At 39.4% G+C, this 27,477-nt stretch overlaps 1 protein-coding gene across 19 annotated transcripts in view; it reads left to right on the forward strand.

Annotated features, from left to right (window-relative positions):
• The window catches only part of DOCK3 (dedicator of cytokinesis 3), a 224,799-nt gene that overhangs the window by 87,680 nt on the left and 109,642 nt on the right, over nt 1-27,477 (forward strand). For 18 of the 19 annotated variants that reach the window (XM_083795736.1, XM_083795732.1, XM_083795743.1 and 15 more), the window contains 2 exons: nt 1,435-1,589; nt 26,031-26,112. In XM_083795736.1, coding sequence (XP_083651862.1) covers nt 1,435-1,589; nt 26,031-26,112 — 237 coding nt within the window. Of the gene's footprint in view, nt 1-1,434; nt 1,590-2,800; nt 2,905-26,030; nt 26,113-27,477 lie in introns of those variants that run through there. The other variant, XM_083795740.1, reaches the window with a different exon arrangement.

A 27,477-nucleotide genomic window follows, 5' to 3' on the forward strand; every position in this document is an offset into this window, starting at 1 on the left:
TGTATATAAAGGTAGGATGGTGATTATTGGTTAAGTCACTACCCAAGTTCATCAAAAGATCCTCCAGAATAATTAACTTAAGCTCCTTCTTCGACTTCCGCGTAGGCCTCTTTTCCTCAGTTCTGAGTGTTCTGAATAGAAAAAGTTCTCAGTTGAGATCGCAAGCCTCTGTCTGCCCACGTGAGTCGTCTTTCTACCTGCTAACACATAGCTTAGGAGGCTTTTATTTCACGTATCCTTTCTGTAGTAATGTAATCCTTTATTGGTCTTGGAATCTGGGTCTAATCTTTACTAGAGAACTGTGCTTCCACAGGTACCAGTCTTTAAAGGATGAGGATTTACTTGGATTTAATTCAAAATCCAGAACAAAATTCATTTTAAGCTGTATTGTGAAAGCTAGTACAGATTTGGGTGGAAAGTATGAAAATATTAAGATTTTCTTTGTTAGCATCTACCTATCTAGCACATTCAGAGGAGACTAGCCCAGTGAACTTAGGTTATTCATGCAACCCATTTATTAAAATCAGCATACAATCGATAAAGTGGTACCAGAAATAAAAAATAATTATTTCTAGTTAATACTCCTTTTTCTCCACCCCAGTTTTCACTGTTGTAAATATGTCTTGATATACTGAGTCAAAAATAAAAAGCTTTCTGCTATTTGACTTTACTGGTTGCTCATGTTATCAACCAATATCTACTAACAATGAGATTTTTTTGTTATATCTGCAGGGCTATTAGCCTCTAAGGCCTTGTTCTAAATGATAACCATAAATGAATTACAGCTGCTAAAAAGAAATAACATAAAAGTTATTCTTAAAAAATTGAGTAGAAGTCCATCTACTGAAAAAGGACATCATCAAGAATTACCATAACACTGTCTTACTAGAGCTCATTTGTCGTACCAAAGTCAAGACAATACTTGAGAAGCAGGGTTGATTTGGTTTACTTGAAAAAAATACACTTCAATTTTATAAACAGTACGTTTTTTACTTGATTTCATGGCTTCTCAGCTGTTCAAATTAAAAGTGGGGGAAAAAAAGAGGAAGAAAAACCTTGTCATTTGTCATAGAATCATTGACTCCTTCAGGTTGGAAAAGAGCTCTAAGATCACCTACTCCAACCTTTAATCTAGTACTAAATTCCACCACTAAACCATACTACCAAGTTCTACATCTATATGCTTCTTGAAGACCTCCAGGGATGGTGACGCAACCATTTTCCTGGGCAGCAGATTCCAATGCCATACAACCCTGTCAGTAAAGAAATTTCTCCTGATACCCAACATAAACCTCTCCTGGTCCAAGATGGGATGTATTTGAAATTAAGCTTTTACTTGATGGAGAAAGGAAAGCAAAGTTTAAGTTGAAATTAAGTCATTCATATCTCCTTTATTTGTGACAAAGTAAAATCACTTTCATTGTTTTTAATCAGGTGGATACAATTCGTCAGCGTCATGGAGAAGCTTGTCGTATGCCAGTGCCTCATCACTTCTTCCTCAGTCTAAAGAGCTTCACCTATAATACAATTGGAGAAGACACAGATGTCTTTTTTTCTTTGTATGATGTTCGAGAAGGCAAGCAGATCAGGTAGGACTTCATCATGTAATTAAAATGCTTTATAGGAAAAAAAAATTGTGAGCAAAGCACATGATTATTGGAGAAAAGCATGTGAGCTATTCTTGTGACACAACTGAAAGGACAACATTAAATCAGAAGCTGACAGTCCTGCAATGCATACATGAGAATATCAATAATGCTGATCATTGTGTATAGAATTTGTTGCTTACATATAACCAAAGTATTGAAGGTACAGAATAGTTGAGTTTTATTTAGGTTTCTGACTTGGTCTCTGCATATTACTGAAGGTCTTAGTGTTTAGTAGCTACATTTTTAGGGATGGTGTTTAAGAAATACCAATAATTGCAGGGTCATACCGTATCACTTTTGGAAGGAAGACTGCTGTGTGTTTGTGTGCTGAATTGAAGCTCTTGAGCTTTCATCCAGTCCTTGCTTTACAGGCATGTTACTATATCGCATATTTCCATCACTCTTACTAGCAACATAAATTGGGAAATTTGTATTCATCCTTATGTGTAGGCTAGACAACTGTGCTGCTAAATACCTTGAGGGTACTGATACTAATGTCAGCAAATATGAAATGTGCTGCATTTTTCCTTTGTAAATGTGTGTTCTGAAAACATCAGAACATATAGAAGAGTACTGCAGCATATATATTGTCTCAGAAATGAAGTGATCATAGCTTGTTTGTGGGGTTTTTTTGAGCTTTGATGAAAGCATGTCCTGACAATTGACATTGATGACTTCTGGTACTGTAGTCAAAACCGTCCTATATATTTCATCAAATGAGATTAGATTTGTCCCAAGCTGAGGAAAGAACCCCTAGAACATTCCTTCCTTTCTTGTGAAGAACATCATTCCGTCCAAGGAAGCTCAGAGTAGAAAGGTAGTGGATTTGTAGCTTTTCAGAATACAACCCTCTAAAAAGTGTTATATATTAGAAAGCTCTAGTGACTTGATTACATCTGTCACCATTTAGTTTGGCAACTTAAATATGGTTTTGTAGAATGTGGCAAGAATGTCTACTATGATGCTACATCATGCTTATTTCACCCCCAGTACCTGAGAAATGCTTGTTTTTATATAGGTAGGAGTATATGCCTATGATTCTTCTATGAGAGAATTAACAGAAAATATTGTTGAGAGGGAAAGATGAAAATGGCAAATGAAAACAAAACAAAAACCTATATCAAAAAGCAGTAAAATATCAAATTATTTAGATGAGGAAAGCTGCAGAAGAGAGGAAGGGACAAACTGCTGCCGTGACGGTGGAAGGCCTCAGAAACAGCTTCAAAAGATTAAGTCTTGGACTGCACTTTGCTTGGTATGTTAACATAGAGTGGGAAAATCTTGAGGGTTTTTGCCAGTGATAAAAAGAAAGTAATAGTTACAATGAGAAAAGGTGCAAAGGGATTCAGGCAGATTTAAATATATATAATAATGCTTTGATGTGCAAGCAGTTGTTATTACTTAGCTCTTCATATTATGCATCAATGAGCTGCTGTAGTAAAACCATTATTTTTATATTGTCTTATGTCCCAAAGAGGGGTGGTGAAGAAGTGTGTAATGAGGCTAGGCTCTATTTTAGAGAAGAAACTTAAAAGTAGAAAACAAAGACACTGCTACAAATTTAGAATGATGTGCTTATATCTGCTTTGGAAGATGAAGTCTCTTTCCTCTTTTGTGTGCCTCAGGAAATAGTACATTAAGGCGTGTTTGTTTTTTTTTAAAAAAAAAGAAAAGAAAAGAAAAGCTACATTCTGCATTCTAAGTGAAATGAACAAATTGACTTTTCTTAAATGGTTTTGATCTTGATGAATTTCTTGTCCAAGCTTTTTCTCCTTTTATGCTGGAGATTGACTGGCTTTCAGTGTTATTGCTTTGGACACAGTAGTTTACAACCTCATTGATCCTGTTGGTTGCAATAGTTATTTTCAAGTCAGGTTAACTGAAGAAAAATTTAAACATTCCACTGTTTTTCAGTAGCTGAAGTAATAGTATGCACCAGTTATGGATTAGCAATCAGAAGACTGGAGCTAGAGTTGAAATACAATTTGAGATGTATTTTCTGCTTCTGAATACAAGTATGGTATTGTACAGCTAGTGATATGTGCTTTCTAAAAAGAAGCAGACAAAAGACAATGGTGGGGAAATACAGATATCGAGAACAATGCTGCTATCAGGGGTGTAAGACTTAGAGATTTTTGAAAAAGATTTTACTGTGACAAATTATAAAAACAAATACTTGTGAGTATATAGAACTGGATTAATAAACATCTGCCTCAATAACTTGTTTCAGTCCATACCAGAAACAACTTGTCGATTTGAGCATTAGATAATGGCTTAGACCAAAAGGGGCAAAAGTCTATTTGTATGTTTTAAAGTCTTTGGGAAATTTTATTGCAAAAGTTATTTTGTATTTTTACATACAAATACATTAGAAAAGCAACAAAACTTTAGTCCAAAACTTTAATACTTCAGCTTGTTTGTCATGTTGAATTTCAAGGGAAATGAGAAACTTCAGATAGTTTTGATTACAACCAACGGGAAGTACAACTCATTGTTTGAATTACCTTGGAATGAATGACCGTGAAATGATAGCTTATAATAACTAGAAAAGAAAGAAAATGTTAACATGAAGATGGTGAAATTCAATAAGGCAGGTGTTGATAAATATTTTTTTAAAAATGGTACAGAGGAAAGAAATTTGAGAGTTGTCACTTCCTTAAGACAATACAAAGAGCACAAGAAAATTATTCCATTGTAAAGGAAAGATGAAATATATGGCAAAAACAGAAAGTCTGTATTGTGTGTTCTTTGACATAGTCCGGTAGGAAGTATGAAAAAAGAAACTGATGAAACTGTACAAATGGGGATGGAAAAAGACAAAGTTGTAGAAAAATGCAATCAGCAAGGGACCTCAGTAGCAATGAAGAATAAGTCCATAACGCTTTTGTTGCAAAAAGGTTTGTTTTTTTTTAAATCAAGAAATAACAGATTAAAGGGGACATTAAGCTATCAGCAGATGTTATCAAGATAGGTGGAGTATATAATAGCTGTTTTGCCTCCATCTCCCTCAAAAGGTCAAGTGCAATCAGATGACAAATGCAAAAAGTTCTGGAACAAATAAACTAGTTATTACCACTTAGAAGCTCATAAGAAGAAAAGTAAAAGTCAACATAGATTTGTCAAGCAGAAGTCACATCAGAACACACTAATTTTACTCAATTACACGGGAGCTCACCTCAACAAAAAAGAAGCATTAGACTTAATATGGTAAAACAGGGAGATATAGGATTGATGAAACTACTGTGAAAGTGGAAAACTGGTGGAAAAACTTACCCAATGTTATCTGTGTTGGGAGGATGGATTTAATAAGTTCTGTTGTGTTTTTTTTAAAAAAAAAAAAAAAAAACAGCAGGTTTTGGTGCAGCAGTATATTGATGGATGGAAAAAAAAAACTAGTTTATTAACAATAAACTAAATAATAGCTTATTTTAAAGTAGTGAGGCTTAGCTATCTTTACTACAGGTCTTTTTTATTAAAAATGCACAAAATTATGCATAACTTCAAAAATTACGCATTTAAAAACATGATAGAAATTTTGCTGAAAATAAACTTGAAGAATCCATTAAGTGTAAGAAAGGGTACCTATATTTCAGAATGATTTTTTTTCTTTATAAGGTTTATCTTTAAACAATTTTCATTCTGGCTACATCTTAAAACAGTCGAAGTTTCTAGCATATTTTCTGCTTCTTTTTTTTTAAATATTAAATGGTCTTTATCTCAGCCCGTGAGTTTTCTAACACTTGCCCTTCCGATTCTCTTCCCCCATCCCAATGGGGAGGGAGTGAGCAACTACGTGGTGCTTAACTGCCTGCTGGGGTTAAATCCCAACAAAGGTGAAGAAGGAGAGAAAGATATGCATGCACACATGGCTTCTGTGGGTATATTGGCAGTAAATGGAAAATGAAGGCAAACATGGCCCTGATGGACAAGTTGAATGTGGTCAGTAGCAGGCCCTTGCAGATTGTAGCCAGCAAACTGAGGGAAGTTACTCTGATTCTTTGGTTTTTGTAGGAGTAGGTATCCTATCTCGTTTCTCATCCCTGCAGATGGGTCAGTGAACTAGAGCTAGTCTGGAGCTCCTTTAAACTGAGGTGGGATTATTTCTGCCTAGCACACCTCTTTCAGAAATAATGGTTTAAGTATATGATGTGGCATGAAGAAAGGGCAGCTATGAATGGTGCCTCTTTTAGATAATGAATATTTCCAGTTTAAACAATTAAAGTAGTAGCAAAGATTGACTGTATTTTTAGATTAAAATTTACAGTGAAGATTGGCAGCTAAGAACATTATCAAAGGCATGGTAATGAAACTAAGATTTTTTTGTCATTGGTGTTTTTTTAATATGTTCATGAAGAAAGACATTGAAAGCACCTTCTTTGGCGTACATTGTGCAGAACTCAACAGTAATTTATTGCTCTTGTGACACCTGCCTTATAGCCTACTTTTCATTTACAAGATCATGTCCTCTTCACTGAGCACCATAGTGCACGTTATATTTTCTCCTTCCTGCTTATATGACTCATTATTAACACTTACTATTCTATTCTGTCTAGATCAAAAATCTATGTAGCTCTTTTTGTGATGTTTTTGTGATATTATTTTTGGTTTTGGAAGCAAAGAAACAGAAGAACTCCGTAGCAATTCTCCAGAATATTGCATCTTTCTTCAATTCATGTATAACCAGGTTTCCCAGAAGTGACAACATAGAACAAAGACAGTATGTATGGATAGGTAGATGTTGCTCAGTTTAAGAACTGCTTTCTTTTTGCGTGTGCTATTGTAGTGTTTCTCATTACGATGCTCCCAGCACATCTTATTATCTGATTGATAGTTATACTCTGAGAAATATTAACTGTAAGCCAGAATAGTTTCAAGCTAGAGAAAATGTACTCTGGAAATGCTACATGAGAAACCAGCAGTGATGGGAAGAACAGTAATACAATCTTCTGAACACTATCTTGTAGTGCCCTGGGAAACATGGAAGGAAAGCTTACCTAAGCTGAAAGCTAGCAAAAAGAAAGGATACAACAGGGGAAAAAAAAAAAAGTTACTTTTTGGTGTTTTCCCTGGAGGGAGAGAGCAGAGAAGAGGTAAAAAGAGACAGCAATTATCTTTAGCAAAGGGAGAAGATTCCAGTTTACCCAAAGAAAGCTAGAAGCTAGCTCAGATGTTGGCAAAGCCACAGTGGATACTTAGTATGATCTTTGCTGTGCATTCTGTGGGTTTGTATTATTATAACTTCTCTCCAAAATCTAGATGTCTGTTTTATTTTATCCATAAATTTATCCATAAATCTATCTAGGTAAAGCTGATTGCTTGTGACCAGAATCTAAACTTGTATCACCCAAAAGTGTGACCAATATTTAAAAACAGAGTACTGTGGCAGTAGGATGTACAGAGTGGAATAGAAGTTTTTGTGCAGAGAACGTGCAAGTGGGGGGAATCGAGAGGCAGATGCATCTTCCACTGACAGGAAAGTTTTGTGTCATATGCAATATGGTAGTGGTATGTCTACACTCAAACAGTCACTAAGGAATTTTCAACATATCCAACTCCCTGTTTCATCACATAAGACAAGCTTAGGGTGATCATTCATCCGGCACAGTTATTTCCTGTGAAGAATCCTTAGGATGCTCTGAATCCTGAAGCAAGATGTCCTCAAAGCCTCTGTTGTTACTAGAGCTGATATACAAGAACACTTCTGAAGTTTAACAGTTTAGATTCAGATATCTTTGGCTGAACTGGAAGCCTGTCTGTATGTCTATCCAAGAAAATTGAGTTTGCACTACTAATTGTGGTTCTCCAACAAATAAGAAGGATAAAATAACATTTAAAAGAAAACACCATTTTCACTGATCCATTTAATTATTTTCTAGCTACTAACTGCCTTGGATTTTGTTCACTGCTATAGAGAAACTAAAACAGGATAGGTGTATGTTCAAATGAAATACAATTGGAATGATGCTTATAAAATAAAAGTTACAAAAAATATATAATGTAATTGATGTATTTTTTGTGGGACCTGTCCAAGTAAAGATAAGAACAACTCAGGGTGAAAGGGTATAAAACTGGGAAGAAAATGGTTGTTCTGTGATGGTAAGGGCTACTCTCAATTTCTCATGTGAGGATACTTGTATGTGTATCACATAGATCTTGTGTTATGTATGTTTCAACAGGATTTTGTCTGACAGTTTTGTAGTGTTGAGGTGGCTTTGAAGGAATTTATGAAAGCTATCAGAGCTGAGGGAGAGTGTTAACTTTCTATGGTGAAGCAGAGAAACAAACGTGCCTGCTGATGAGAAGCTTACCATGAGCTGGCAATCATAGAATCATTAAGGTTGGAAAAGACCTCCAGGATCATCTGGTCCAACCATCCCCCTACTACCAATGTCACCCACTAAACCATGTCCCCAGGCACTGCGTCCAACCTTTCCTTGAACACCCCCAGGGACAGTGACTCCAACACCTCCCTGGGCAACCCGTCCCAATGCCTGACCACTCTTTCTGAGAAGAAATGTCTCCTCATTTCCAACCTGAACCTCCCCTGGCACAACTTGAGGCCATTCCCTCTAGTCCTATCACTAGTTACCTGTGAGAAGAGGCCGACCCCCAGCTCCCCACACCTTCCTTTCAGGCAGTTGTAGAGAGCAATAAGGTCTCCCCTGAGCCTCCTCTTCTCCAGACTAAACACTCCCAGTGCCCTCAGCCGCTCCCCATAGGACTTGTGTCCCAGGCCCTTCACCAGCTTCGTAGCCCTTCTCTGGACACGTTCCAGGGCCTCAATGTCCTCCTTGTAGTGAGGGGCCCAAAGCTGAACACAGCACTCGAGGTGCAGCCTCACCAGAGCAGAGTAGAGGGGGACAATCACCTCCCTGGCCCTGCTGGCTGCACTATTCCTGGCACAAACCAGGATGCCGTTGGCCTTCTTGGCCCCCTGGGCACACTGCCGGCTCATGTCCAGGCGAGCATCAACCAGCACCCCCAGATCCTTTTCCTCTGCACAGCTTTCCAGCCACTCTGCCCCCAGCCTGTAGCACTGCATGGGGTTGTTGTGGCCAAAGTGCAGGACCCGGCACTTGGCCTTGTTGAACCTCATCCCATTGCCCTCTGCCCATCGACCCATCCTGTCCAGGTCCCTCTGCAGGGCCTTCCTATGCTGCGGCAGAGCGACACTTCCCCCCAGCTTGGTGTTGTCTGCAAGTTTACTGAGGGTGCACTCAATTCCCTCATCCAAATCATTAATAAAGATATTAAAGAGGACAGGCCCCAACACCAACCCCTGGGGAACACCACTGGTGACCGGTCACCAGCTGGATTTCACTCTGTTCACCACCACTCTCTGAGCCCGGCCGTGCAGCCAGTTTTTAACCCAGCAAAGCGTGTACCTGTCCAAGCCACGGGCTGCCAGCTTCTCCAGGAGAATGCTGTGGCAGACCATGTCAAAGGCCTTGCTGAAGTGTAGGTAGACTATGTCAACAGCCTTTCCCTCATCCACCAGGTGGCTCACCCAGTCAAAGAAGGAGATGAGGATAGTCAGGCAGGACTTGCCTTTCATGAACCCATGCTGAATGGGCCTGATTCCCCAGTTGTCTCCCATATGCAGCGCGATTGCATTCAAGATGTTCCATCACCTTTCCTGGCACTGAGGTCAGGGTGACAGGCCTGTAGTTCCCCAGGTCCTCCTTATGACCCCTCTTACAGATGAGCATCAATGTGTGCTTGCAGCCCAGAAAGCCACCTGTACCCTGGGCTGCACCAACAGCAGTGTGGGCAGCAGGGCGAGGGAGGGGATTCTCCCCCTCTGCTCTGCTCTCGTGAGACCCCACCTGGAGCCCTGCGTTCAGCTCTGAGGCCCCCAGCACAAAAAGAACAGGGATGCATTAGAACGAATCCAGAGGAGGCCACTAAGATGATCAAGTGGCTGGAGCACCTCTCCTATGGAGGCAGGCCAAGGGAGCTGGGGTTGTTCAGCCTGGGGAAGAGAAGGTCCCGGGGAGATCTCACTGTGGCCTTCCAGTGCCTAAAAGGGGCTACAGGGAAGCTGGAGAGGGACTCTTTGTCAGGGAGTGTGGTGATAGGACTAGGGGTAATGGCTTCCATCCAGAAGAAGATGGATTTAGATTAGATGTCAGGAAGAAATTCTTTACTGTGAGGGCAGTGAGGCCCTGGCCCAGGCTGCCCAGAGGAGCTGTAGCTGCCCCATCCCTGGCAGTGCCCAAGGCCAGGCTGGATGGGGCTGGAGGCAGCCTGGGCTGGTGGGAGGTGTCCCTGCCTGTGGCAGGGGGTTGGGGCTGGGTGGGCTTTGGGGTCCCTTCCAACCCAAACCATTCTCTGATTCTATGATTCAAATGCAGGACCGTGTAATCCTTCTGCTTAAGTAGTTCCCGATGTGGACTCTTAAGTCTCTGAATATACCAGAAATTTCAAGAGATCATTGGTGATAATCAGGTTTAAAAGGTTTATATAAATGTATATATTAATGACCCATTTACCTTACAGCAGAATGAAATGAGAGGAAAAATGTTGCAGAATTAATGACCTTGAAAGGTATGGCTGGTTCCCATGCATGCAAATTTGTGCCCTATATCTTGCTTCTCTCAAAGTATTCCTTTCATTTCCCTTTTGCAGGTGTCTATCTGTCAATAATTTAGTTAATTTTTTTCTTCAAATGTTGACTCTTCCTCTTTGTTCTCTGTACAGGAGAAACATCCAGATGGAATTAGTAGAATTTCTTTCTCCTGTTATTGTTTAAAATAATTTGATTTGGAAGGGAAAGTACTTGTCGTTCAAAGGGGGAAAGAAAAAGAGCAATGGAATCATAATCATTCATGAGACTAATTTGGGGGAGTGTGAAGCACTGCAAGGAGAGATGAATGTAGGAAAGGCAAAGCTATCGTGTAACAATAATTTGGGTCGTTATTAACTTGGACTGATTAGCATTTTTCACTTTTTTTCTTTTACTTTATACTAAGTTGTGCCTTTAGGCTTCACCTAAATGACATTATACCATATAACTTTCTACAACGAGCACATACTATGTTATTATCATATCTTTTCTCATTACTTAGGTGATAAATGTAGACCTGACTGGATACAGTGTGTTCAGACTTCCAGGTGTGGGGACGGCGTATGATTACCTACTGAGAGATGCTTGCTGTAACATAAGATGCCTAAAATTTTGTGCTCAAGTACTGAGTAATACCAGAGTACACGTCATACCTTTTCACAATAAGTTGATGTCCTGATGTGAATCATAAGCATAGAACATTTGCAATCTAATGTAAGGAAAGAGACAGCAAATGCTTGTACGAAGAAACATCAGAAGATAGGGGATACAAAAAAGGAATAACAAAGTATACATTTTTATAGGGCAGACATCTTCCTCTGACCCTCCTTCATCCTCCTTAAAATAAATCCAAAGATATATTTTAATGTAAATGGTATATAGTAGACAAGTTTTAAGCATTATGGTGATCCTATCTCCTCTTAAAATTAACGTTAGAAATCTTTTCTACGTTAGTAGTAATCAGCTGTTAGTTTCTTAGCAGCATCATGGTAGAAACTGATCTTGACCGGAGATTGCAGTTAAGGAAAGACGTATTTTTCTCCAAAGGTTCTACCTTAGAATTCCGAATGTCACACTATTCCTCTCTGCCTCAGATGACAAGACACAGGGCCTATCAGATGGAAAAGCATGCAGCAGCTCAGAAACAAGACATTATTGTTCAGTGGTTAATTTATAAATGCTTGTAGGTTTTCTGAGGCAAGCCAGCATTTATTAGTTAGATGCATTAGAGAGAAAGTCTGTTGAAGTCCATGAAACAGCTTCATACTCTCGTTCTTTTCTCATTTCTTTGATTCTTACCTCTGCGTATGTGGAGGTATTAATGAGGGTGACATCTAGGTCTTTATAAAGCTTCTCATTGTGCCTTTTTGAGATGCCCTTTCATATTCTTTCGCTTCCCACTGAAGGATAAAATTGTAACCCATTCTTTCTTAGCAGATGGCTAAGTGAAACACATACAGAAATGTGAAGAAACCGAGTCTCACGGGATTTTAAAACACTTAAAATGCAGAAGTGTATCTTTCACTGAGCAGCCAATTTTCAATAAAGTGGTAGGAATTCCATAATTTCAAAACCTCTATTTCTGTGTTAAAGCATCTGTTTTTGTGTTCGCAATAGGCAAAATGAGAGAGAACACAGCTTTGTTCCTGATGCTGTAGGTGATATGGAGAGATGAGTTTCATGTAAATGTTGTCAATTTGTGGGTGGATGTTGGCGAGAATGTGAATAGTAAAGTCTGTCTCACATCTTCTGTCTTAAGAATTTAATGCCACTGACAAAGTTCTAAGAAGTGTGATATGTTCAAAAATTTGCCATTAATTTATATCATGATAGTTGGATTTCGGTATTTCCAATGTCATGTAACTGAAATGAAATCATCTCACCCTTTTGTCAAGGCTGTATCAAATAATGTTAAGTGTCGGCGTTGTTACTAATGTTGCTCTGCAGTCATGTATGAGCTGTAACTGCAACAGGAGTGTAAACAGTGATTTCCCTCATGAAGTTGAGGCAGCTTTCAACCAAGTTACTTTACGTGATAAAAGTTAGCAGAAAAATACATAAGAGATTAAGATACTAAAGGTGTAAAAATGATTTGGCCAATTTGGGGGCTAGAAAAGGAAGAGTGTTCTCAAGCTACTGACTTCTGTAGTCTTCTCCTGTTTTAGTGTCTCTAAGCTGCCATTACCTTCTCATAGGTGTAATTGAATTGATAGAATCCACCATACTGTTTTTTATGCTCTAAAAAGAAATTCTGATGGTGTTTAGGTAGAGAAGAATAAAATTCACCACTTTGAAAGATTACAGATGTAGAAATAAAGAACTTTTTGAGGAATCAATTCCGAGTCAATATGGAGTCAAGCTGCAGCAGGGGAGGTTCAGGCTGGACATCAGGAAGAGATTCATCACCGAGAGGGGATTCTCTGATTTTTTCAGTAGTAGGAGTTTCCTCAGACACAGTATCCCTAATTCGTATGTCAGAGTGCAAATTTATACAAAGTTGCTGAAAGTAACCTTTACAAATTTGATGAGAGTCTTTCTCCCTCTTTATCTGTGGTGTTTCACACCGGCAGCTAGCTGAACTCCACCACGCCGTGCTCCCGCTCTCCCTCTTCAACAGAACAGGGGGAGAAAATGGGATGAAAAAGCTCATGGGTTGAGATAAGGACAGGGAGGTCGCTCACCAGTTACTGTCACGGGCAAAACAGACTCAGCAGAGGGAGATTAGTAATAGGCAGTACATTACATTACCAGATGAGAGCAGTGAGAACTGAAAGCCAACCAAAACCACCTCCCTCTGCTGCCTCCCACCAGCAGCAGGGAGCGGGGCTGCGCTCAGTCCCCAGCGCTTCGTCCCCGCCGCTCCTTCACGCTCACCGCCTGCCCTGCTCCACGTGGGGTCCCTTCCCGAGCCGGTCCTGCGTGGGCTGCCCACAGCCCGCAGCTCTTCGAGCACCGCTCGATGTGGGCCCGCACCGCGGAATCTGTCCGTCGACCCCTGGGCCTCCTGCTCCTGCGTGGGTTCCTCCACGGGCCGCGGCGTGGGGATCTGCTCCGCATGGTGCCCAGGGGCTGCAGGGGTCAGCCTGCTCCACCATGGGCCTGCTGCCCCGGTGCTGGGAGCACCCTCTGCCCACCTTCCTCAGGGGCACTGGGGCTGTGTAAACTTGTAAACTGTCAATAGGAATACACATCAGCTGCACCAAAATCTTAGCAAGAACATCAGAGCTAAAAGTACCTTGCATTTACATGTTTCTTCTTGAATAATATTCTTTTAATGCTTCCTATCATAGACAATTGTCATTGTCTGGAACTTTCATTTTAAACTTTAAGCAGACTTGTGAACAGTGATAGCAGATTTTCCACAAGTTCGACCTGAGTAGGGGCTTGAGTCCTGTCAGAGCTCTGTTAGGTGGGATCAGCATGTTAACGGGAGAACACCTGTACGGCATGACTCTATACGCTCCTAAACACAGATGTAGGAACTGTACACATCCTAGAAATCAGATGCTGCTTGTGTGGAGGGGAGCTCAGCAGCTCAGAGCAGCAGAGGGCTGGAGACATAGACGGGAAGAATAGGACAGAGTCTGGAACTGACCCTAAGATGCCGCCTTCTACATTGCTTCTCTGTTAAGGCAACAGATCTGGGAGTGCTGAAGCAATGTGCATGTATGTCCCCTGTTAACTGCATTTAAAATGTTACCATATTCCACTGTTGTCAGTTCCTATGTTAGGAAACAGAAAATTATACTTTTATTGTGTAATCGCATACTAAACTTCCCATTTGTTAAGTTTGAATAGCAGCCTTCTCATAGTTATTTTAAAATGGAAATGTTATCTAATTCACTGTCACTATAGTTATTTGTCTACTGGGAAAAATAATTTTGTATCATTCTGAATTATTTCCTTAATATTCAGAGAATTTATCTAGGGATTAGGCTTACCAGCTAATGAGCTTTTTCTTCAGCTTAGTCATGAAAAAAAGTCCTATTTCTTATTGTTACCTCTTCTGGTTATTTCATTTGCTGGAATAGCTAATCCTCCACTAGTATTTCCTGTACTTCAGTTTATTGTGTTTTCAGTGTTTCGAGGAAAATATTTTTCTGGCTTCCATGAAATAGATAATCCATAGCAATAGTAGTAACAAGGATACCAGTTTTTGGTTCTGCTCAAAGTGAATTTAAAGATTATCAAATAAACAGTAAAGAATATTGCTACCTACAGCAATGGCCGTTGTTCTGGTCATTCTAGTTAATGTGAAAAATACGTGGGTCTCTGAAGTCTACTGCAGACGCATTGGTGGTAGGGGAAGAGTCTCTCTGGCATAATATGCAACTCCTAGGAAAAAAAAAAGGCAACGGAGGAATAATTTCTTTCCATTTTCATTACCACTTGCTCCAGCTGACTTTTATTCCCTAGACATCTCTCACTAATTTGCATTTGCTTAGTTTTCCTATTTATCCCTTTTCCTGTTAATATTGTATATTTTAAAGAAACAATTATTGTCTGAATTGGTGTATGAAAGTTAGAGAGATAAGTGGTTTTATTAGAGATGTTCACTCTATCCTATATAATTTCTAATATGAATTCATCATAAATGAGGATCTTTTACCATTATATCTCAAATCTCCCCACCACTGCCATGCTTCCCAAAAGAAAGCCTTTCACTTTTGGGGATCAGATTGCACATATCGGGGCAAGGATACAGATTTTTCTTCAAGTGTGATTCATTTTATTTTTAATAGTTTTTTTTAAATACCTGCAACTGATTTTTCCTATTTTGTTTTTCTTCCCTGTTCCTGCTCAGAAAGAACAAAAACAGACCATGAATACATACCACTAGAAAGATTGTGCTGTCTCAGATGGTAACGGTGCACATTGCTAAAATGTTGAGGTAAATTCTGCATCTCAAAGAAAGCAAATACTGTAAGCAGCTTGGTCTGTAGGAAGCCACGGTGTCGTGATCACTGCTCTTGGATGCCTCAGCTCTCTGTTGAAACCTTTACTGGCAAAGTCCAGTTCTTTTCCTCTGCCTGAAGTTGCCACATGCAAAGCCAGGTAACAAGGTTGTGAAGTTTGCAGAGCAAGAATTAAGAGAGCCAATCGCTGTATTAGACCTCAGACCCGTTTCTGACAAATAAGCTTTCCCAGGTTATAGGCAGTGATGAAATGTTCCATAAAATACTTGTAACCCAAACTTAGCAGCCTTCCCTACAGTTATGTGTTGCACACCTACCGCCTGTCAGGGTTGATCTGCCTTGCTTTTCAGGAGTTAAACATCAGGATCACCGGCAGGGACTAAGAAATCACACTGTATGACTAACTTCTCTTTTTTTAGAAATAGAAACTTCTAGCTAATAGAGAGGGTTCCTTTCAGGAACACAAATATCTACCTTTCATGATGTAAATAACAACAACAAAAAAAAAACTAATGACAGTGTCAAATGCTTCTGTGGCAGATGCATGGGAGCCCAAGACCGTAATTGGTGCTTAGCCACGTTTCTCCTGCAAGCTTTAATAACGCTTTTAACATTTTGGTTGTTTTTCCTTGAATATGGTTGAGAGAAATGACAGGTAGTTATTTTAACTAATTTCTGTTTCTATGGAAACCCAGTGTTTGCAGTAACAGTCTTACTGTAAGCTCTGTAATCCTCCCTCGTGGCTTCCAGCCAACAAGGTAACTTAATAATTCATGAGCATTAAGTCTGAATTTGCCGGGAAGCAAACTGCGTTGCTTGGAGCTGTTTTGTCAGAGCCAGATTCATTTCCCTCACAAATTTGGTGTTCTTTTCTCTAAGATGTCTTTATAAAATACATTCCGTAAACCAATGCAGTGTACTTTTCTTCACTTGTTTTTGAAAGTGGGGTTATTGCAGGTCATCTGGATAAGGCAGCTGATGACCAAAAAAAAAAAAAATAATCAGTACTTGCCTGAAAAAAGGAAGATTTTAAATAGTTCATGAATCACTGTGCGATTTGCAAACAAAGTTCAGCAGAGGTGATGGTTCTGTCTCAGGTATTCAAGAGTGACCCCTATCGATGTTGGACTGCTCAGATGCTTCTGTGCCATGGGGTCTGAACACACTCTCAAAGGAAAAGTTTCTGGTGTGAGAATTGAGTTCCTCACAGAGACACAGAACCTTTCTGTACATATGCTTTGACTTGCTCTCACGCTTAAACTGAGAACTGGAGACTCGTTCTGTGGCACACTGGGAGATTTTATTATTAGGTCAGCCTCACAGCAGCTGTAAGGACGTAGATTTTTTCCAAGAGATGAGCAAAAATTAGCTACTCTGAAAGGCTAACACCATTAACAGAAAATAAACTTGAAAAGCTTTTTATAGAGTATGCTCCTAAATGGCCTGCAAACAAATTGCTTAATCATCTCAAGAGTTGTGCCTTTTAAAGTACAACAGCAACATGTAGATGCGTTCTGAAATACTTTCACAAACAGGAAGCTTTACATTAAAAGTATGTGATCTTCTTACAAAGCAGTGTTCAAAACGGACTTCAGCTTCTTATGAGGAAGCAAAATGACATGTTTCTTGATTATGTATTGCTTTACTCTTCCATTTCTTTACATACTTACATAGGTGTCATAAGAAATCTTCTGATGCTTAAATCATGTTTCAAGAGAAAAATTAATCCTGTATTTATGACAATGGGAAGTGACTGAAATGTCAATACACACGTGCTTTCTTCATGAATATGAGGCAATCTGGTTGAAATAAAAGTTCAGAAGTCCTGATGGGAGACTTGTTTCCTTTTCAAAAGGTTTCTAAAGGGTGTTCTCAAAAGTGTCAGTGTACGATGTTGTCCTATAATGACCTGCTTTGATCACAGTGTAGTACTGTAGTACTGCACTGACAAACATGAGAAAGATTTTGAGGAATGTAGCAAAGGGAATGAAAATAAAATTCTGTGTTTTCCCTAATCTTATGCAAAGTTGTGCAACCAGATCTGATAAGCCCCCTGGTGCTATTGCTAACTAGATTGCAGGATGGGAAGCCAGGGCAATACAGCCATGGTTTTCTCTCTGCCACCAGATAAATACCTGGACAATTAAAATTACCTCCCTAAAATACTAGCTAATGCTGCTGTGTCAGGGCTTTAAGTAACCTCTCCTGTGCTGAGTGTGCTTCCTCTTTGGTACAGAGAACAGTTTCCCAAGTTAATTCATGCAAATATTGGCTTGTGGTTTAGGGACTGTAGTTCAATTTTTATTTTTTTTTTTCTTTTTCAAAACCAGGAATCTTTTTCATGGTATCTCTCTGCTACCTTAAAAATGCTTTGAAATAAGCACATTTTTTGGTAAGCAGCTTTAAAAACGTATATTGGCAGCAGCTTAAAGAACATATATTATATGCTGATATATATATATATATATATGCTGATATATATCAGCAGTTCCTAATACAATTCCATTTGCTTGGTCAACATATTGTCCTTGTTTGTACACACAGCGATAGGAAGAATGCAGCATTTCATTGCATTGATGAATTAAACTACCCAAAGTATGGTGGGCACAGCAAGGCTGCAATATTTTGAAGGCAAGTGTTGGCAAGCTTTCTGTTATCTTAGCAAACAACTAGCTCATCCAGAGGTCTTTGTACCTGAGCTGCGACCTCATGCTGTGAGTTCAGTTACTGTTAGCAATTTATCAAAAGAATAAATGATGGTATCTAGCCATTAACCTCGGCTTGCAGTACACAGAGGTGATTCTTGGGTTTTTATCTGGCATAAAAAATGGTGTTTATACGTAACATCTTAAAATGCTTATGATATTCATTTGACAACTCTTTTTTTTTCTAGAGTTATTGTCAGGCTACACTAATATATATCAGTATTCATTAAAAATGAGACTAGAAGACTTTCTGGGTGAGAATAGCATCATGATCTTAACCATTTCTTCACTGGTAGTACTAAGTGTGAAGAAAGGGGGTGAATTTTGCTGGTTAGGCAGCTCTTTGTATGTAGCTTAGTTCTGCTAGCTGTTGCGACAGCATTGTCAGATTTTGTTCCTGAATTTTTATTTTATATGCAGGTAGAGATTGCATGGTAGTAGAAGAATGAGAAAGAAACTTAGGGAGGTGCTGGAAGAAGATTCAAGGGCTATCAGTGATTACATGAACTTTTCTGCCATATGATCCTTCTCTTTATGAGCTGGAACATAAGTCATGGGACCAATATGTATTTTAAACAATTACCTTTATCCATAGAAGCGAGAGATCAAACACTAGGTTCTGAAAACCTAGTTAAATACAGCTTTTGAGAAGATCTGAAGAGCTTGTAAAAATGTTGGGGGTTTTCAGTGGTCTTCCAGTTGTTTTCTGGAAATAAAAACCACTGAGGGAAGGAAAACAAAACAAAAAAAAAAAAGAAAATTGAGCGAACAGATCTGTACATTTCCCTTTTTATTGACATACTAGATTGGAAAGAGTGAAGGAGGCATTTGTTTCTGGGAGAAACAGCTGCAGAACCATTATTTAAGACAAGGGAAAGGTACAAGATGTGAGGTTTCTGCTTAAGGGGATTGATGCCCTAATGCGTCACTGTCTGTGCCTCAGAAAACCAATCTCTTGTACGTTCTTAAGATTTTTTTTTAATCCTTGTTCTTTATCATTGGTTTCCAATTCAAACAGAAAATTGATCTGCATTCTCTCTACTCGGGCACTATGCATCTCTTAATGCCGTACCTGGATTTGTAAATTCATGGCCAGGATTTTTGCCTTCACAATCGCACACTAATTAAACTTGTCAATGAGTTGATACGAAGGAGCTCACTAATCCGTCTCAAGCTCTTTGCCAGACCTTTTGTTGTCATCTTAGCATGTTGTAAAAAAAAAAAAAAAGAAAAAGAAAAGGCCTCAATGGCAGAAACTCCCTACGGGCATAATGCTGTTGCTGCTCACCCAACAGTAACTGTTGTCCCTATTTGCCCCGTCCTTCATGCTGAACATGTAATGTCCCAAACCACTGGCTGCTTCCTTCCTTTTTGCAGAAACAGATGTCAGTTCAGTATGGTCCAGCTTTTCACACAGTCAAAGGAAGCCAAGAAGTGAGACACTATACTTCTTTCACTTTTCTTCCTTTTGAGTTAAAGAACAAGAAGCTATTTGACTTTGCTTATCAGAGCAATGTTTCTTGTGTTTGAATAGCTTTAGCAATTACTAATCAAGCCAGTGATTGTAAAGCCTGACTTACTGCTGTACAAGAGGTAGTTTCACTACAATGTGAGTTAGCACAGAAGGAGATCTTGAAGTTAAAGTAATTGAAGATTGCTAGTAGCACATACGAACAAGATGAATAAATAAGCTGTTGTTTAAGATACTGCTACTGGTGTGGGTCTTCTTAGGTCTGAATCCAGCAAGGCAAAAGCTTTAATGCTTTCCTACGTTTTGGTGAATTTCTTATTTCTGATTTGATGCAGGAAAGAACTGGTTTTGATATATTTTCAGAACAGATTAAAGTGAGGTTTATTTGATAGTAGACTGCATCAAACACTCAGAATCTCCCCACACTTCAGCAATTGTAACTGCTGTGGGTTTTTTACATTTTCCTTATGATGTATTTGAATATTTGAAGAGAGTTGTATGTATCCTTTTTCTTTAAGCAAGTAGAGCATATCCAATTATAATAAAAATGTTTAATGCCTACAATTATAGGGCAATTATTTCAATATCCAGTTTACTTAGATTTGGCATTTTTGTCTTACTAACCTGGACTTTAGTGTTGCCTGTGCATACTCTTGTCTTTATGCAGAAGATAACCTTGAGGAATAGACAAGCTGAGGATGGAACTCTTTGAAAGGAAGCAGATCCTAAAATAAGAACTGAATCGATTGAATTCCTGCTAGGTTTCCTGAGTCTAAATGTGTACACCTTACCTTTGTCTAAAGAAGGAGCTACAATTACAGCTGAAGGCAGTGAATATTGTGGTCAACAGTTCTATGTCTGGGTGGAGGCTGGTCACAAGTGGTGTCCCTCAGGGGTCGGTCTTGGGACTGGTGCTCTTCAACATCTTTATCAATGACAGAGATGACGGAGCTGAGTGCACCCTCAGCAAGTTTGCAGGTGACACCAAGCTGAGTGGTGCAGTTGATACAATAGAGGGAAGGAATGCCATCCAAAGGGACCTGGACAGGCTGGAGAAGTGGGCCTGTGAGAACCTAAGGAGGTTAAACAAGGCCAAGTGCAAGGTGTTGCACTTGGGCTGGGGCAGTCCCAGGTATTTATATAGACGGGGTGAAGAAGAACTCGAGAGCAGCCCTGCGCAGAAGGACTTGGGGGTCCTGCTGGATGAGAAGCTGGACGTGAGCCAGCAGTGCGCGCTTGCAGCCCGGAAGGGCAACTGCGTCCTGGGCTGCATTAAAAAAGGGGTGGCCAGCAGGGAGAGGGAGGTGATTGTCCCCCTCTACTCTGCTCTTGTGAGACCCCACCTGGAATATTGCATGCAGGCCTGGGGCCCCCAGCACAAGAAGGATGTGGAACTCTTGGAACAGGTCCAGAGGAGGGCCACTAAGATGATCAGAGGCTGGAGCACCTCTCCTATGAAGAAAGGTTGAGGGAACTGGGCTTGTTTAGCTTGGAGAAGAGAAGGCTCTGGGGAGACCTCATTGCGGCCTTCCAGTACTTGAAGGGAGCGTATAAACAGGAGGGGGAACGCCTGTTTATATGTGTTAATAGTGATAGGACAAGGGGGAATGGTTTTAAACTACGATGGGAGATTTAGGTTAGATATTAGGAGGAAGTTTTTCACTCAGCATTCAAGAGGGTGGAGAGGCACTGGCACAGGTTGCCCAGAGAGGTTGTGGATGCCCCATCCCTGGAGGCATTCAAGGCCAGGCTGGATGAGGCTCTGGGCAGCCTGCTCTAGTGGTTGGCAACCCTGCCCGGAGCAGGGGGGGTTGAAACTAGATGATCTTTAAGATCCTTTTCAACCCAGGCCGTTCTATGATTCTATGAATATTCAAATCTTTAAAAACAGGGTTATTCTTTCTGGTTTCTGTTGATGTAGAAGTATACTTACAGCTGTAAAATGGGGGGCATCTGACTAGCTGCAGATATGGGTCAACAGTGTCATATTGTCAAAGGTTCAAGTCCATTCCAGCATTTCCTAACAACTTTATCAGCATTAGTAAGACCTTAGTGGAATATTTTAACTAGTTTCTGTAAACTACTCTTGAAGAGTCATACCAAAGATCAGAGAAATTCTGCAGTTGAGAAACAAAAATGCAGGTTTGGGAGGAATGACCTGCAAGGAGAGGTGGAATAATTTGAGGAAGCTTAGACTTTTAAGATTGCCTATTAGCACCACTTGTTGTCTTTTCATTCGCCCTGTCCTGCAGTGGGATCTGACCTAACACCTCTTCATGTTCCACAGTTCTCAAGTGCTGTGTTTGCCTCAAGGTCCCCATAATCATTTATTCTCCATTAATTATTTAGTGACGTGAGCTCAAGTGGACTTCGGGGAGGACTGGAAATTAAAGGAAGGAATTTGAAGGTTGTTACTGGCATAGTGCTGGAATCAGGGGAAGGCTGATGAAAAGGAAGGTGGAAAAGATGGCAGCTTCGTGTGTTAAAGGCACTGGAATATGGGTACAGGAACCAGGCTGTTCTCTATAGCTGTAACAACAAAAAAGGCAAATTTTAAAAGATTTCCATTTGTTAATAGAGAAAACCTTGCAATAGGCTATTAAATAAGCCTTCAGAATATCTCTTCCAGTGTTTTGAAAGCAGACTAAGCAATACAACTTCTGGTAATGAATCGGGTATAAATAGACTATCCCAGCTCAAAGACTTGTCAGTCCCTTACTTTGCCATTGTCAGAGGGACAGCCTGCAAAGGGTGCTGTGGCATACAGTATTGTATTCAACTTCAGTTACAAAGATGAAATGCTTATTAGTGCTGAAATATTTTTTCAAAGAAAACCTGTGTTGGAAGTTAAAAAATATAAAACACACTGGAGGTTTAAAATGTGATAAGCAACTTTATTACTTAGATGAATGAAAGTGAAAGAACTGTTATGGCATTATTTCTTGAAGATCATTATTTTTTGGTGTAAACTGTGTACTACTGTATGCTTACTTTATTCTGCTATTCTTTCCCTAATTATCCACTACTGGACATTACAGGCTAGTAGGCTAAGGTGGACCGTCAGTATGGAGGGCTGTTGTTACAGTTTGTCTCTTTTAGACGTAAACTCATTTAACCTTTATTTGTGAATCAGCCTCTTCTACTTCTATAATATTGGACAGTAGTATGCATTTTTAGTATTTTTATCCCAGAATTTGAAAGTACTCTCAGTCGACAGTACTTTTTCAAATTGCCATTTTCCCTTTCCCTAAATAATTCTTCATGTCACAGGAGTGCTTGGTGCTCTGCTAGCGGTTTGGTTTCCCTTCAAAATTCAGTCATTCTTTTAATCAAGACAACCAGCCTTGCTGTGACTGCTGCAGTGATGTGAAGGTATTCTGAGTGTGCCCTCATGCAGAGCAGGTATAGGATATAAGAACTTCCAGGGATTTGCAGTCAAATATGAGTGAGCAAGCCCTGATTTACACTTTGATTTTGGATGGACATCTTCACCAGTGAACACATTTTCCCCTGCAGATATAATTTTTGTTGCTCATAATCTTCAGCTGGTAGTCTGACCATTGGCTTGTTTCTTCCACGTGCTAGGTTGCGTGTTAGAATCACAGAATCATTAAGGTTGGAAAAGACCTCCAAGATCATCTGGTCCAACCACCCCCCTACCACCACTGTCACCCACTAAACCATGTCTCCAAGCACCACATCCAGCCTTTCCTTGAACACCCCTGGGACGGTGACTCCACCACTTCCCTGGGCAACCCGTTCCAATGCCTGACTGCTCTTTCTGAGAAGAAATGTCTCCTCGTTTCCAACCTAAGCTTTGTGTTCATCTCATGTGTCCCTGGCTGAGGGCTGGATTATGTTCTTAGCAGCCTAAGTGGAAGAAGAGTTTGCTAGAGATCTTGTTCGTGTAATATCGATCCATTTCATTCCCTTACCCTTAAAATGGGACATGGTTAACATGCATAATGCATAGTAATTGTTTTTCAGTGTATAAGTAGAAAGTGACAGGATTAGATTTAACAAATAAACTACTGTCAATTATCGTTGTTTCAAGTTCAGTTTTAAAGAGGAGTGATGTTTATTTTATGAAAGTAACTTTTGTATCTCTGAAGGTCATGACTGTTGGTTGTTTTTTTAAGGAATTTTGCTTTTCTTCATGAAAAGATGTCTCTTATAAACTGCAATTTTAATAGCAATTAAATTAATGTTGCCTCTTAATCTTACTAGATGAAAGATTGTACAATTAAACTGATTTAAGGATTAAGTGAATTTGTTGAAATTAAAGTCTCCCTAAGCAGTGGTTTTCAGACCATTGGAATTATTGATGCTTATTCCTTATTGGAAGGAACATGGCTATGAGTTAATATCTCTTGAAATTACTACCTGTTTTTAGTGATGTAAAGCATGATTCCTGGTTAGAAATTGATGGTATGAAGTGCTGTATTCTGTTATTTTCCCTGTGTGAACTGGAGTCTACCTGTGGGTGTCACCGTAACTGTCCTGGCCACTGCTCGTTGGAAATCCCTTGCAGCAGGGGTGCTGAGCGCCAGCAGCTGTAGGTGCTGGGAACCTGACGCTGGCCTCAGTTCATATGAGGGGTTGGAGTTCTGCGGTGTAATTGTTGGGGTGGTGCTGCAGGTCCTTTTCGTGGGGCCCTTCCCAGGGACAGCAGCGGCCTGAGGCAGGCAGCTGGGAGAAGCAGCTGCTTGGGCCATGCTGTGCGAATCGCCTGCTGCTGTGCCTTCCCCAGCCTGAATCAGATACCAGCAAAATAATGGGTGCAAAACTGAGTTAACAGATAAAGGTTAGGAATATAATTAATGCATTTTTCTTGAAAACAATCACATCTTTAAAAAGTTCTGACTTCATTTTTTGTGATTATGTGTTTGGTAGATAGAGGTAAATATGAAGATGTAATATTGTTACTGTAATGTAACTGTTACTGTAATGTGCTGAATATGTAATTCTGCACTGCACTTAATACATCGTAAAATTCTTATTAAAAGATTATATTATACACTAAAGCATTTGCTAAAACATTAACTTACTAAATGACATCTCAGAAAGTTGTTGTGGGTAAGGAATCATCAAATGTCTGTGTCTTGTGGATTTCATCAGGGTATGTTAGCAGTCTCAGAGTTTGAGCATCTGCTGCAAATGAATTGAAATTATTGCTGAAAGAAGTTGTGGGTTACATAGAGTTCAGAGTAACAGTAAGTAACAGAATGAAACAGCTGGAGAGTATGATCTGGATTGCTTAGCAAGATAAACCTAAGCAAATAAACATGCGAAGATGTAAACCGAGATGTGTGAGCCATGCTTAAAGCATTAAGCACCATTCCTACAAAAGTAGCAATTCAAAGATATACCAGTATTTATGATGGACAGGTTGCTCCAAATGAAGTCATGGTTTAATGCTGTGTTAAAAAGGCTAATATGTGAAGCTTGATAAATTACAGAGCAAGGAGTAATAGGGAATTACTCGTGTGAAATACAGGTGTATTTGTCTGACGTGGGTGATACTAGGACTAGACTGTTGCCCATTGTTAGAACTGTTCATGAAATGTTGAAAAATTGCACTGGGTAAGTTCTATAGAATGATTCTAGCACTTGAAAATGAGTTCCTTAATAGTGTTGAATTGCTTATGTGTTTAGAGAGTTGGTTGATTACATTATGTAATTAACGATTGATATCAGTATACCGTAAGAAAATACCTTCTCTAAATGTCTCTTTAATGTACAAAAGAAAGTGTAACAAAAGTGGCTGAACACTGAAACGAGACATTGCCAGACTGATGATAACCCATGTATCTTGACAGGAGGGATTGTCTTTTGGAGCAAGCTACCAAAGGAAGTAGTGCATGCTCTGTTTTCATATTTTTCAGGCCAACAGTGGATACCACGCTGGAAAATGTGTTTATTCAAATAAAGGTTACTGGGGTTGATACAATTGTACTGGAAAAGATTGAAAGGATCTGTAATATAAGGGAAGAGTTCCTAGAAGTTTTAGTAGTGTGTTCTTGCTTTACTTGTATGATGAATCTGTAGGAAGAAAATTCTGGTCAATACTTAGTGTATTGTCATACATTCATGAATAATTATTCTTACTCATTTAATCTATATGTAAATGTAAATTCTCTGTTTTACCTAAGAATAATATTAATGTCCACGGCCTGCCATTCACAGTAAGGGTTATTTATTTTGCAGTTTTCATTTACACACTGTTCTTGCTCGTAAAAGTAGTTTAATTGGTTTGATGAGCAGTTCCAATCAGTTTTATCACAATGTGTTTGAATTAGTATATTACTTCTAGAAATAGTATACGTGGTTGGAGATTGATCAGTTGGTACTCTTGTTACTTTTAGTTCTAAGTGAATTTTAATGAAATTAGTTTTCCCAAAGGCATTACATGCCTCAACAAGTGTGTTTTGGCCTTGCCTGAAGTACTTGTAATGTGTTCAAATCCTGTGCTTCATATATTCACATTATTGTAATGTTACTGCATCATGAATATACATCAACCTGATGTTTTCACATCAGAGTACTTGATTTGAAATCTTCTGGGGTATTCCATGTAATTTTGTGTAGATCAATGACTGTCGTTTCATGTGCTTTGGGAATTAAAAAAATTACTAGTGCATCGTTTTTTAAAAATGTATCCAGCTGTATTTTTGTTAAAATGTATGTAAGAAACTCATTTTTTTAATATTGTTTGCTTTGTAGTGAGAGGTTTATGGTGAGGTTAAACAAGAACGGAGGCCCCAGGAATCCAGAGAAGATAGATCGAATGTGTGCACTTTTCACGGTACGTATCTGTTCCCTTTCTTCTTCCCTTTATAGTAGTGTGACTGTGGTCACCCTGAGAGGAAAAACATAATTTTTCTTTCCAGTATATTGAGTAGAAGTGGATGCTGTTTCTAAGTTTTGTTATAGTTATAACTAAATGTTAACAGAAGAAAATAGAAATACTTCTAAATTATTTATATGACTAAGCAAGTGTTCTGAAGTGTTTCCTTTTAACTGCATTTGTTCTTGCTTATAGTTTGAAATTTTGTATATTTTCATTTCATGTATTATACATTAATTAACAGGGCACAAACTAGTTTGGCCTGAATGTAAAGCAAGGCACTTTTGCCAAAGCTGAAGTTAGAAAAACAAGTACAACACACACATGCATACACAGAGAAAATTCTCCAAACTGTCTTGGCCCATTTGAGAGTCCATTTAGCAGCCCCAGGTACATGGTACAGCAGGAGCCTCCCAAGTCAACAGCATAGTGCATATGATGGAATGGAGAATCCAGGACATGCTGTGAAAGCAGCAGCCAAGGTGGGGTACAGAGAGTTGGTTTTACTGAAGGAAATGCAATGACTTCCTTAGTTTCTACAGTAGGTCTTGCACAGATAGCTATTCCAGGCTGATTCAAAGCAGATACGTCCAACTGTACCAGCACTCTTTAACCATCTGTGCCAGCAAAACGGGATATGCAATATTCAGCTGTGGCTCCTATCAGATTATACCTCAGTTGGGAGTGAAATAGCCAGCTAAGATTTACTTCCTTTCTATTCTTCAGACTTACCTGTCACCTAACTGCCTTCTTGTTTTGTGTTAGTAGTTTTTGAAACTACTACCAAGACAGACTACTACCAGGATAGTAGTTTCAAAACACTCAGGCTTTAATATTCATTCTACAGTGGTGTTAAGTTCTGTTAAAAGTTGCCTCAGAAGCATGTGTCAGACCACTTTTGTTAGTCACTTCTCAGAAAGAATATGGAAATCTAGAGATACTGAAAGTACAGCTCATCACAGAATAACTGTAACTATATTTCACAACCCAACTGTGATAAACACCTTCCTTCATGATTCACCTTTAGCTGGTGCACATGCTAGAAGCTATTTGGGAAAAGCATGGTTGCCTCTGATGAAGAAAGAAGATGGAAGACAACTTTGGTATAAACTGTAGTCCTGGCAGTGAAACCCTCCATGGTCAGGCAGGGCTGGACACTGAAATAGACATGGTTCTCAGCACCATTCCCTTTTCTCCTTTAAGAAAATATCCAAATTTCTCCTCTTAAGGAACAGTGTATATCTAGCCAGGAGTAAGGATGCTCAATTCTACCTCTATCTGGACAGAAGAGATGCAGGCATTTCCAAAAATAGTACAAACAGT

This window comes from Anser anser (genome assembly GCF_964211835.1).
Source record: "Anser anser genome assembly, chromosome: 12".
NCBI classification, from domain to species: domain Eukaryota; kingdom Metazoa; phylum Chordata; class Aves; order Anseriformes; family Anatidae; genus Anser; species Anser anser.